Source organism: Calidris pugnax, unplaced genomic scaffold (genome assembly GCF_001431845.1).
Source record: "Calidris pugnax isolate Ruff unplaced genomic scaffold, ASM143184v1 scaffold102, whole genome shotgun sequence".
Taxonomy (NCBI): Eukaryota; Metazoa; Chordata; class Aves; order Charadriiformes; family Scolopacidae; genus Calidris; species Calidris pugnax.
The window spans coordinates 4,356,272-4,369,309 of NW_015090846.1; the positions used below are offsets into that span (position 1 = coordinate 4,356,272).

General features: G+C 57.1%; 1 protein-coding gene across 2 annotated transcripts in view; it reads right to left on the bottom strand.

Annotated features, from left to right (window-relative positions):
- KCNT1 (potassium channel, sodium activated subfamily T, member 1) overlaps positions 1-13,038 on the bottom strand; it is a 46,046-nt gene that overhangs the window by 1,961 nt on the left and 31,047 nt on the right. Inside the window, exons 17-31 of one of the 2 annotated variants that reach the window (XM_014943080.1) lie at positions 12,748-12,897; positions 12,340-12,578; positions 10,968-11,184; positions 9,930-10,035; positions 9,632-9,804; positions 9,341-9,412; positions 8,920-9,054; positions 8,552-8,663; positions 7,778-7,879; positions 7,574-7,657; positions 7,063-7,191; positions 6,689-6,709; positions 5,586-5,889; positions 3,433-3,495; positions 110-194 (exon numbers count right to left, since the gene is read on the bottom strand). In XM_014943080.1, coding sequence (XP_014798566.1) covers positions 110-194; positions 3,433-3,495; positions 5,586-5,889; positions 6,689-6,709; positions 7,063-7,191; positions 7,574-7,657; positions 7,778-7,879; positions 8,552-8,663; positions 8,920-9,054; positions 9,341-9,412; positions 9,632-9,804; positions 9,930-10,035; positions 10,968-11,184; positions 12,340-12,578; positions 12,748-12,897 — 1,992 coding nt within the window. The remainder of the gene's footprint in view (positions 1-109; positions 195-3,432; positions 3,496-5,585; positions 5,890-6,688; positions 6,710-7,062; positions 7,192-7,573; positions 7,658-7,777; positions 7,880-8,551; positions 8,664-8,919; positions 9,055-9,340; positions 9,413-9,631; positions 9,805-9,929; positions 10,036-10,967; positions 11,185-12,339; positions 12,579-12,747; positions 12,898-13,038) is intronic. The other variant, XM_014943079.1, reaches the window with a different exon arrangement.

Below are 13,038 nucleotides of genomic sequence, written 5' to 3' on the forward strand. Positions count from 1 at the left end.
TGATCTTTCTGAGAACCCATGGAAAGCAATGTGATGGGGGGCAGCCCACGGTGCTGGGGCAGGTCTGGGGGCTTGGGGAGTACACGGGTGGGTGGGGGGCAGCACCTACACGATGTCGTTGAGCTCCAGCCGCGTGTCCGGGGGCGGGTTGATCAGGACGTAGGACAAGGTGTTCTGGTGGTCGTTCATCTCATCTGCGGGAGGAGGGGAAGGAGGTGGTGAGGGACGCTCTGAGGGACACCCCGACGGACACCCCGATGGCCCTCGCTCCCACAGCCCCACTGCGGTGTCCTTGAGCACCCAGCTCCGAGGGGTCACAGCCCACCCCCAAGGACAGCAAATGGAGGAGGCCACGGGCAACGGCGTTGCACGGAGAACATCGTTGCCACCTCCCTCCGTGCCTCCCCAGCTGCTTCCCACCACGACACAGCCCCCAGGACCAGAAGATGCAACTCTTGAAACTCCCCGCTTCCCACCCCAAGAAAAGTAAGTTGTCTTACCTTGGTTTAGTGCAAAAAAGGGAAGAGGTTAGTCTTGCCGCGTTAGGAATAGCACAATGACTCCAACCACCGGGTCAGGGCAGCCAAACCCCCCCCCCCGGCCCCCTCGAACACGCTGCCCACGTCTCCCCTTCTTGAAGGAGTTAATTTGGCATCATCCAGCAATGGGATTTAGCTCAAGGATTGCTTCTTTCTCCAGCCCAAGGGGAACCTCCTCCATGGAGTTTCAGAGCCATCAACACCCTTCAGGGACGGCTCTAAACTACGGTGACCTCCCCAGGGAGGCTCGGGGCCACCAAGAGCTGCACCCATGGGTGCTGCGTGGGGCGAACGGGGGGGCCTTGAGGCCGGGGGAGGGAAGGGGGGGCCTGCGCTTTCCGAAATAGCTGAGAACAAGATCATGGGTGAAATGAATGGGGGGTGCAAGGCTTGCGGGCGGCCGGGGAGGGGGTGGAAGCTGCGACAGAAAACACCGGTTACAGACGGAGTGACGGGGTGCGGATGGACAGGATGGAGAGGGGGATGGACAGACGGACGCCGGGGGCAGCATGATGAGCGCGGGGGGGGGGACACCAGCTCACTGCAAGGCTTGTCACTGGGACACCTCTCCAGGCTCTCAAAAAGGCCCCTCTGAGCAGCACCAGTGCACACCAGATGTTTTCCCATCTCGGACTAATGGAGAGGGACCAGGGACCGGCCATGGGGACAGGCTTTATCTCGGGTCAGGGGCTGCTCTCTGCAATCTGTCATGCCACCACCACCACCCCATCCCTGTGGTCTCCTGCCCCACAATCTGGAGCACATCCCCATTCAAAGGCAGCAGGACAAGGGCCAAGTCCCCGGCCATAAAAGCACCCACGGATACACGATCACCCCACCCCATGGGTGAGGAGTAGCACTGCTCTTCAGCCTCAGGAGGGGGGTGAAACCTCTAAAGTGGGGCTTTTCTCCAGCTGTGAGATGAGCCACAAGCAGCTCGAGCCACCACAGCCACTGAGTGTGGTACCCTGCAGAGGGATGCAAACAGGTCCCCCTTCCAGGCTGCCATTACCATGCACTTGGCCAGTGCACGTCCAGGGCATCCCTGTGGCTGGACCACACCAGTACCACACATGGTGGCACTCATGGGGGGACATGAGACCCTTGCTTTTCTGCTCAGACACCTCCCTGGCACCTCCGAGGCCGCAGAAGGTGCCACAGCCAGCAGAGGATGGGGAGATGCTGTGTGGGACCCCCCCAACCCTGTGCTGGGGTTCCCAGCCCCAGGTGTCGGCCGGTCCCTGGAGATGCTGGAGAGGTTTGTCCATCCCAGTGCTCAGCCTTACAGCGAGGTGGGGACAGGGGGTGGCAATGCCGGGGCGCGGGTGGCACACGGACCCTGGGACCCAACGGGAGACACGGGGTTTGCCATGACGGGGGAGGTGGGGAAGGGCCCTGACTCACGGCAGGTCTCCCTGCCCCATGGAAGCACCTTTTCCTGACCCCCCCCCACATGCAGCCGAGCCAGGCACTGCTAAACCCAAGTATATTGCCATATTGTCCCCTGCGGCACAGCGGCCGGGCTCAGCCCAGCAGCACCCTCCAGCAAGTTTTGTTTTGGGTTTTTTGTTTTTTTTCTGGGGGGAAGAAGCCACCCAGGCAGCCCCCGGCAGCGATGCCACCACCTCGGAGGTTCACCCCTGGGGTCTCCGGGCTCAGCAGGGGCTGGGGGGGCATTCATGGCGCTGGGACCCTCTGTGGCAGGGTGTGAGCTCTCGCTCAGCCCCAAATCTTCTGCAGGAAGGGGGGAAACCATGGGGTCTGAGCTCTGCCCGGTACCCCCCAGGCCAGCTGGCAATATACTCGACTGGTGTGGGGCTTCCATGAGCCCCAGCTGGGGCTGCTTCTCTGATGAAGGACACGGTTTATAGGAAAATGCCAACTTTTCACCTTAAGCATGGGCTAGTGAAGCCTAAAATACAACTAGGTTGGGCTATTGCTAATCTCTGGGCTGCTGCAGTAAAAAAGGGGCCTTTCCAGGGCACTTTACCCCCCCACACACCCCAGGTAAAGGTGTAAATGGTGCAATAACCCTGCAGCTTCCACGGATGCCAACAAGGGTGGCACTTGAGGCCGCTTCTGCTGCCTCGCACCAAACCTGGCACCCCCCGGTTAGAAAAGAGGGTCTGCTAATGCTTGAGTTGTCCAGGAACACAAACCAAGGATTGCAAAGGGCTTTCCAAGTGCTGCCTTGTGCCACGTGTGGTCAAGAGGCAAAGGGGCTGGAGCAGGAGCTCCAGCATCTATATTAGGAATAATTAGGAAAAATTTTTACACTCAAAGGGTTATTAAGCACAGGGATGAGCTGCCCAGGGAAGTGGTTGAGGCACCATCCCTGGAGGTTTTCAAAAGACAGGTTGACATGGTGCTTAGAGACATAGTCTAGTGATGTGGGTGTTTTTTTTTTTTTGTATGGTTTTCTTTTGTGTTTTTTATCAGAGTTAGGTTGATGGTTGGACTAGATGATCTTATAGGTCCCTTCCAACCCAGACAATTCTATGATTCCATGATCTCCCAGCACCACACACCAGCTCATCCCTCCCCGAATCCCCTCCTCGAGCTGCCACTGGCTTTGCAGACCAAAACCACCCTGCAGAGCAATGGAGGGAGGGTTTCTTTTAACGACAGCCGAGGGCTGTGATTTCCCTGTGAGAATTCAACAAGAAAGGGGTCCCTGAGGTTTTTATCTCCATGACTTTGTGAAGCCCCTGCATTTCTACTGCTGTGGCAGGACAATCTTTTGTTTTCCAACACCACCCAACAAATTAGTGCTTGAAAGGCTCGGGTATCTAAGGTGAAAACCGGCAGGGGTGTGGATTGGGCTTAGCTGGCATGATCTTGTTGTACGCTGCACACCATGAGTCACGCGGGACTCCCAGGGAAAGGGAATTACCTTGCAAATATCCCAGGTTTACCCGATTCATCACATCACTGGCTGTTAAATTTGCTACATCCTCTACAGAACATACAGGGAAAGGCACAGACATAAACAGAGAGAGAGAGAGAGGTCAGCAAGCCATGATTCGGCAAATATCAGAGACGAGCTCCTGCACTGCAGCAATAAAATGAGCAAAAGAAAATGGAAATGGGGAGAAGGCAGAGCAACGTGTTCTTCCAAAACGCCATGGGTGTCCAGACACTGACGGTGACACACGGTGACAACGCACAGTCCCAGCACAGTTGGCCACAGGGGCCAGGGAGCTGGTGGTCCCCAACACCCCCATCCTGGCCAGGCATCGCCTTCCCACCCCGACGGGTCTTGCACCCCCCGCTGCCTCTTCACTTGCCAGGGCTCCCCTGGTTTGCTCCAGCCAAAATTTGTCGGATGAGCCAGGAGAAGGACGCAAACTCTGACACTAACCCAGCCAAGGGTGTCCTGAGCATCCCAGTGGGGCTGGCTGTGGGGTGACCCCTCGGGATGCTCAGCTGAGGCCATAGAGGCAGAAAAGCTGCCTCAGCCTTAACCTGCCTTAACCTTACCCCCTGCATTTGCAGGAGATGTTGTGGCCTGTCCTCAGCAGCACCCAAGAGCTGTGGCAGCTCTTGATTCGGGTGCCCAGGCTTTGGGTGCACCCCGTTTCCCAGCTTCCCACACCCAGCAGCTCCATAAAACAGCTTTTTTTTTAAGGCAGCGAACGCCATCAGCCGAGCTCCGGACAATAAAGCTGCAGGGAGCCCTCCAGAAAAAGCAGCAGAAAATTCTGGGACTAGTAATGCTGGAAAAAAAGAGGGGGGGGGGATGCAGCACAGCAAGACCTCGCCTGGTGTGCCCCGTGTCTCCTCTATCCTGCCACAACCTGGCTCTCCTGCTTCTCTCCTGGGGGAGGCTGGCCGATGCCCACAGCCAGCAGTTCACCCTCCAAACCCCCTCCTGCGCTGCATTTCTGTACATTTTCTCCTCCCTAAAGGGTTGGGAGGGAGAAGCCAAGATGGGAGAGGAGGAATCTCCCCCTCGTACCTCCCAAAATCGGCTCCCATCCTGGCTGGGGCACGTTCCCAGCCTGTGTGTGGGCAGGGGCCAGGGCAGGGCAGACGGATGCTCTTCAAGGATGGAGCAAACAGGCAGCAGCACAGGATGGCTTAAAAGAAAGAAAGGAGAAAAAAAAAAAAACAAAACCAAAAAAACCCAAAAAACAAAACCAAACAAGCCAAGGAAGCTGTGGGCTACAGACTGCATCGTAACCAAGGGGTGGGAAATTGTCTGGGGGGGTAGGAGGGGGGGACACAGACGCCAGCACCGACGGGCGGGTGAGAAGCTTCACGAGAAATGCGGCCACTGCTCGTCCCCCCCGGAGACACCGGTGTCACACGCAATGAAGCAAACCACTCAGCCCTGGAGCTACCGAAATTTTTTTCCGTGGAAGAGTTTTACGAAGGATTAAAATCCGTAACAAAAGGGGTCTGCGCCAGCTGACGGGGCTTCACCTCTCCCTGCCGCACTGGGGGGGCTGTGGGGCAGAAGGGCTTTGCTGACGTGGAGTCAGTGTGTCCTGAACCACCATTTCTGCACGGCCAGAAAGCGGGGGGGGGGCAAGCGGGGCATCGCGCCCGAAGGCCACAGGGCAGATGCAGGCAGGAGGGAGAGAGAGTTACTCTGCCACTACAAACTCCTGCCTGGACCCAGAGCCCCAAAAGGTGTGGGGTTCAGCTCGGGGTGGGGTACAGCTCAGTGTGGGGTTCAGCTTGGCGTGGGGTTTGGCTCGGCGTGGGGTACAGCTCGGCGTGGGGTTCAGCTTGGCATGGGGTACAGCACGGTGTGGGGTTCAGCTCGGTGTGGGGTTCAGCTCGGTGTGGGGTACAGCTCAGTGTGGGGTTCAGCTTGGCGTGGGGTTCAGCTTGGCGTGGGGTACAGCTCGGCGTGGGGTTTGGCTCAGTGTGGGGTTCAGCTTGGTGTGGGCTACAGCTCGGCATGGGGTTCAGCTTGGCATGGGGTACAGCTCGGTGTGGGGTTCAGCTCAGTGTGGGGTACAGCTCGGTGTGGGGTTACCCGTGGAGCCCACCAGCGGGACGCACCACCGCAGAGAAGTGCGACCGAACGGCACTTACCGTACCCGGTGGTGGGCAAGCCCAGGTGCTTCATACGGTTTTTGACCAGCTCGGAAAGCTCCTGCCTCTCGGAGCGTCGGTAGAGGCTGAGGCGCTGCTGGCTGATCCACTCGGCCGTCTTGCTGGAGTGCTTGTTGCCCTTCCTGCTGAGGCGGCGGGCCCACTGCATGCTCTTGCGCCGCAGCAGCGGGTGCTCGGACTGGTCGCTGGAGCAGGAGTTCCTGTGGTGGCTGGTCTTGATGCCCCAGTGCTCCTTGACATCCTTCGTGTCCTCGCAGTCCTCGACATTGATTGAGATCTGTGACTGGAAGCCCAGCAGGTCACGGGGTGGGGGGGGACGGGGAGGGACGGGGGGAAGAGCCAAAAGGAGCCTGTCCTGTCTCAGATGGGGTGGGATGTCTCCCATGGGGTGGGATGTCACCCATGGGGTGGGATCCTCCCTCTGACCCACACACGTTCTCCCAGCACATTATCTCTGCTAAACCCACCTGGCCGGCAGACTGGGGATAAAAGCTGTCGAGTGGGTCTAACAACATCTCTTCTGACACCATCATCCCCGGGCTGCCCCAGGGACAGCCGTGCCCTCGTGTCCCTCTCCTCCAGCTCACAGCAGACGTGCTGCCGTGTCTCCGAGACACCAATCCCCACCGCCGAGCCGGAATTTATTAATAAAGCAGTTTAAAGCATCTCTAAGAAAGGGGTGGGTTGCACTTAATTAAACGTCAACTTTCGGCTCCCTGTAGCTGCTTCCTACGAAGCTGAAAACTGAAGGTATTTAAAAGGGAGCCTGGGTCATTCCCCAGCTCCTTATCCCAGTTAATTACACTTCAGGGTGCTGAGGACTTTTGTTTTCCTGGATCTCTGTGGCTCAGCTGGCATCGCCCTTCCATGGGGACAGGCGGTGCCAGTGCCAGTACTGGGGGTGACAGCCAGGACAAGGCATACAGTGGCTCTGGGTGGCCAGAGGACCACTGGGCAAGCCAGCCCAGCTGGTGCCCAGGGGTCAGCCTCCGGGTTGGGGGGGGAGCAGGAGGCAGCACCAGCAGCCAAGGCAATGCCTGGCACCGGCCGAGCCCCCGGGGCTGGATGCAAACGGCACTCACCTGCGCTCGGATGTCGTGGGGCTGCAGAAGGGAAAAGGAAGGAAAAATAAAGCATCAGGCCAGCAACAGGGCAGCCCTGCTGTGTCACGTCCCCCCCTGCTCCCTGGGGACTCTCTGCCACCTGGCACAGCAGAGCTGTGCCCAGACAATCCCCCCACAGGGATGGGCATCTACACCGATCCAGCCTACCCACTGGAGAACCAGGACACCACCACCATAAAGCAAAGTGGGGCTGCTAACCAAGCGAAGGCAGAGCTTCCCCTCCCCTCACTCCTCCCCAACCAGGTACAAGGGGCCTCACGGACCCAGCCAACCTCATGGACCACATCTCGGGTGGGTGGTGATGCTCGGTTGGGACCACCAGCAGCCCCTACCTCGGAGGTTGCGAACATGTGCGACTCCGTCCTGTAAATCCCAATGGGAATCTCCGCACTGGAGGAGCAGAGCTTCTGGAAGAGGCGGCCATACGTCCGGATCCACAGGTCATCTTCAGTGATCTTCATCTGAGCGCAAGAGAGGACAAATATCACCAACACTGCACCATGCAAAGCCCGCTGAGGAGCACCTTGGGGCTGCTCCTGAGCTTCACCCCAGCTGAGCTGTGTCAATCCCAAAAGGACTCCACAAAAACCCCAGGGGCAACTTCTGACCTCAGCCTTCAGAACAGGGACTTTGGTCCTCGGCACCTCTTGGGCTTTTGGGCTCTTGGTAGCGCTGAGGTTCCCCGCACACGACAGAGGGGAACGATGACCTGGTATGTTCTGCCCAATGTTGCCTCCCACCCAACTCCTCAGAAGAGGGGGACCCTCCACCCTTGTGACAGATCCCACCAGATCCACAATGACTTAGCCCGATGGTTTCAACCTAGAGGGACTTGGCACTCACCGCGCAGAGGTAGCCGGAGCCCGGCGTGGTGTCGAGGCCCAGCAGCAACCGTGTGATGGTGATCATGTAGTCCTTCACGAACGACTGGGGGGAGACATTTGGTCAGGAAGCCAGCAAAAAGATTTGCTCAGTTATTCATTGAGAGATGTAAAGGGGTGGCCACAGCTGCAGGGGTGCATCCCCCAGAACCCATTGGGGTCTCACCTGGTAGAGCAGCGTGTCCAACATGCTGATGCTGAAGACCCTCCCGGCTGCAAAGGGCAGTCGGAACATGAAGGCCAGGTTGGACCCGTTCTCTCGCTCTTTCTGGAAGAGGAAGAGGAGATGTGAGCACTCGCAGGCAACTCAGTTGGCAGGCGCTTGTTCACATCCTTCCAGGGCATTTCGCAAAGCAAAGCCACGCAGCCTCCCCCACACACAGTTTGCACAGAAACTAGAAGACTCGTGAAAATGAAAGGACACCAGTTTAGCGTTTCTGGTGGGTGTGCCAGCACAGAACCAGGGCAGCGTCCTCACCTGGGTGAAAGAGGGTTTTTTTTCCCCCATGGAAATGTGCGAGACGTGGTTGGGGTTTTTTTTGACATGGGCCAGATGGGGCCCTTTCACACGCCCTAATGTCTGGTTCAGGGGTACCTTCCCCCCACATCAGCAGATGTGTCTCAGCACAGCATCCCCACTGCACTGTCACTGCAGTCACAGCATTAAACCTGATTCAGAGGTCCAGTGTGCCCAGCACAGCCGTAGACAAAGCAGCACCAACTCCAGCCACCAAATAAATACATAAATATGTAGAAAGAGGTAGCTGGTCCAAAGATTGGCTGCCTGCTTATTTGTTGGCTGCAGGCTATCTCAGGTAGATGCACACCAACTATGGTAGCTCCAGCACGTAGAAGAGCACAGGACCTTGAGGAGCTCAAATGTTGTCACTCTGAGCACTGATTTCCCTGGTCCTATGTGCAGGAGAAGACCTTCTCTTACCTTTTCTAGCTTGGAAAGGGCAAGAGAGTAACTGTCCTTTGCTCTGAACTGCATGAACCTCATGTTGGAGGGGTGGGTCAGCTCTGTGATAATGCTGAGGCTGGGGAAGAGCCTGCAATGGAAAGAGACCTGTTGTCCTGCAGCCCACTCAGAAGTGAGAGCACTCCATGCATTGAAAGCCTGAGGAAGATCAAAACCATCCCTGTGCCTGTCTCAGGTCAGAAATAGCTGATGAGAGGCTGTTTCCTAGAGCAAGCTCAACCGCAGATGTGTCCCACTGCCCGTTGCCACCACCCCAGCCATCAGCACCCATCCTGGTCTGGTCTCCAGCAGAGGTGAGTGGCCATGATGGAGCTGTCATCCCTCACCTGAACATGGTCTGGACGTTGACAATGGTCTTTGCATCCGCCATGTAGTCCTCCTCGGCGCTCATCGTGCTCTCCTTGTCCACAACCACCAGGTTGTCAGCGTAGATGATGCCACACTGCAGCAAGCTGTCCAGGCTGGGCAGTCCCCAAAGAGAAGAGCGCAGGGTCAGCCCTTGGAAACGACACAGGGAAGCAGCACGCTGCGAGGCACAGCGCTACAGCAAGGCCAGGCTGCTCCCAACCACCAGCTCTTCACCTGCTCCCATCTACCAGGGGCTGTTCGACAACCCGAGAAGCCAAGGGTGGGCTCAGCTCTACGGTACCAACCATGGAGCTTCCCATGGGATGACCCAAAAGTCTGGGCTGGGGTAAATGCAACGCATTTAGGCATCACCAGACAGCCACAGGTGGAAATACTTACTTGTCAATGGTGCCTTCCATGTAGTAAACCATGGGGAAACAACAGATGGCTTCCAGAAAGTGATGCTCGGGCCTGGAGGAAGAGTAAGCGAGAACAAGGTGGTTCACCAAGTCCATGAGGCAAAGACAGACACAAAACCCATGCAGGACCCCCCCCAGGGCCAACATCAGCTGAGGTAGCCAACAGTGGCACTGCCATTGCCCCAGGCTCCCACCCCCACAGTGTGAGATGCCAACGAAAACACAGGGGAGGGCTCGGTGCGATGGACAACACCCGCGGAAAAGTACTTGCTTGTTGTCCAGCAGCAACACGATTGGGTTCAACTCTTTGCGGGACCGATAGTAGGCACGAAGGGGGACAATGAAGTTGTACAGTCCGTTCCCAGCCGTCTCCGCCGAAACGATGATCAGTTTGTTCTTAAACCCGTAGGCTTTGGCATCTTCGAAGCTGTTGTGCTTGCAGCCCTGGGGGTGGAAGGGAGTGCAGGGACTCAACACGTGGCTCTTGGCCACCCACCCACCACGCATGGAGCCCTCCTGCTCCCGGGGGGGCTGCAGCCCCCAGGCAGCCTCATGCAGCCCCGTCGTACCTTGTCCAGCCTCAGGCAGCAGAAAGGGGCTTTCTCGGGTAAAAGGTGGCACAGAGTCGGGGAGCTCCCGATGTAGGGGGAGTTGGGTGGGTAACCCTTCACATACCTACAGCAGAGAGAAAATCCAGCAGCGTGAGGACACGGGGAGAGCTTTCCACAACGCTCAGACGCTGGGAAAAACACTTAAAAGCAGCAGACCCAAGGCCCAAACACTTCACTGGCAAAGGTTTTGCAAAACTCTCCCCCAGCAGCTGGAAATTTTACAAAATACACATATTTAGGAATCTCTTTTGCTATGCAAAGGGTCATGAGATTGCAAATGTACGATGTTCCCAGCACGGGCGGAGAAGGGAGCAGACAGGACCATTGAGATTGATACTGAGACACATAAAGAAGCAAAAAAATCATGGTCCATTTTTAGAGTTTGTTTTGGTGAACAGATATTTAAAAAAAATCACCATTTATATTTTTCATGGAACGAGAAGCAGAAACTTTCATTTAAAGAGCAGCTCCAGGTGGGTATGAATTAAAAGCCAGTTTGTGAGTTTGCAGGTACCCAGGAGTTCCTCACATCACTGTGACAGCATCCAAACAGGTAACCAGAAAAGCAAGTGCTTTGTTGGCTGTCATAAACTAACAGCTTCAAAGCTGGAATAAGTATTCATTTTGCATTTTTTATTTAAGTGCAATGGAGAATAGGGTGGGTGTCAAGAGGATGGGGCCAGTCTTTTTTCAGTGGTGCCCAGGGACAGGACAAGAGGAAATGGGCACAAACTTGAATATAAGAAGTTCCACCTAAACACGAGGAGGAACTTCTTTCCTGTGAGGGTGGCAGAGCCCTGGCAGAGGCTGCCCAGGGAGGTGGTGGAGTCTCCTTCTCTGGAGACATTCAAACCCCACCTGGACACGTTCCTGTGGGACCTGCTCTGGGTGGCCCTGCTCTGGCAGGGGGTTGGACTGGGTGATCTCCAGAGGTCCCTTCCAACCCCATGTGATTCTGTGAAGACAGGATGGCTCGACTGAAGGTGGGTGACTCACTCCACAACCGCCGAGCCCTCCTCGTCCGACTGCGTCATCTCGTCCTCCGACTGGTCGCTGAGCAGGTCGCAGGGCAGCAGGGAGGAGGTGTCGGCCAGCTCGAGGACGGGCGCGATGCTGGGCCGGCGGTTGCCCGAGCCGTTCTCCGCCGGCAGCGTCAGCTTGCTGCTGTTAGCGGGGCGGCACTCCGTGTTTTGCAGGTCCATGGCTACTGTACCTGGACACGGCGGGGAAGGAAGGACAGCAAACACGCTATAAGGAGGTGAAAAGAGCTGTGGTGGCCAAGCAGCACGGAAAAGCACCATGCCAAGGTGCCAAGGTGAGGTGGAGCATGAGGGACTGCATCGTGCCTGTTAAGTACACCCCATATGAAGCTAACCTGGTGGTGGGCATGAGGAGTGCTGGTCCAGCACCCACCAGTGACCTCCTCCTGGGTGCTGCTGGTGGAGCATCTCCCTGGGAACACAGCCTGGGCTGTCCCCATGGTGGGTGCAGGCTGCTGGTCCTGGGGAGCATCACCCTACCCGTCCCCCAGCCACCTCCTGCCAAGGTTCTCATCTGAGTCTTGGCCAAACAGTGATTTTTAGATGGTGAGGAACCTGGGGAGCTTCCCAGCAAGCAAAGCCCAGGCGCCGGGCTCGCGGGGTGCTGCTGCCCTGCTGGCACTCGTGTGGTTTCTCTCCCCCACGTTACTCGTTGCCAAAGGTCTCGCTGCCAACGAGCCGCGTAACGAGCACACTGACAAATGCTGCTCAGCAAAGTGCTTTGTGGCTTGCTGGGGGATAATCTATGCAAATTGCTGCTCCTGAGTACAAATGCATAAATTATTTCCCTGAAATACAATCTGCTCGTGTAGTGCAGCCTCTCCAGGCAGCCCCAAAACTCGCTTTCCCCAGATACAAGCTGGAAGTAATGACTCATGGTATTTTTTATTTGTGAAAATGCACCACTCGCTGCAGAGCCAACTCTGCCCTTGGTCAGGCTGGGAATCATAAACGTGATTTAGGATGTGGCCAACAGCATCTATTCTTCTAGCCAGGGCTTGGGGGATTTATGCAAACACTGTTAATGATAATGGACATCACGAGCTTTAATAATGATATTTGATCTTGCTGGGAGCACCCAGGGCACAAGGAGCAGTCTGTGTTTAACTGGTGAGGTGACCGGGACAGGGAATGGAAGGGATTTTCAGTGGCTCCCAGCACTACCCAGCTGAGGGGCATGGCGAGGAGTTTGCAAAATAAGACCACACCTGGGGAAGGAGATGGAACCAAACGTGGGGAAGGAGCTGGGACAGCCTGTGCAGGACCCTACCCCTGCCCTCCTGGGGACCCCCGCTGCCCCCCATACCCCGCTGAGACCCCCAACTCACCCATGCTGGCGATGATGCTGTGCACGGGCAGGCGGGATGGGCCATCATAGGTGCCTCTCCCCGCAAAGCCCTTCTTCTTCTGCTTCTCCTCCTGCTTGAAGATGAAGGCAGAGTTCTCCTCCTTGGTGATGTTGATGTAGAAGCAGGTGTCGGACGCTGCCATGATGTGCCGCGGGCCAGGGTTCAGTAGGATGCTCTTGTTCTCCTCCCTCCTGATGCCGATCAGGCAGACGCCGTACCTGTGCCAAAAGCACAACATGGGCATTCACAGCTGGAGACAACCCCTTTTGGGCTTTGTCCCTGCACGAAGGACCTCTCAGCACCCTCCAGCCCCAGCCCCAAGCCCTCAGGGACACAGATTGGTAGATATGTCCTGCCCACCCCTGCCCATTGCCCCCCTGCCCTCACTTCTTGTGCGCGTGGAAGGCGGCGTAGGTGAAGCTCTTCCCCTCGTACTCCATGAAGAACTTGCTGTCGCCCATCCGGATGTGATAGACCTCGTTGCCCGAGCAGCGCCCGTACATCCTCTGCCACTGCTCGGGGGACTCCTGGCCCTCCCTGCAACGACAGCAGCAGCGTGCTGGGACGGGACCCCCCGCCATGGTGCTGGGGGAGGACCCTCCTGCTATTCTGGGACAGGACCCCCCTAGTGCCAGCACAGACCCTGGTGGACCAGCCACCCCCCAGGGCAGAGCCACA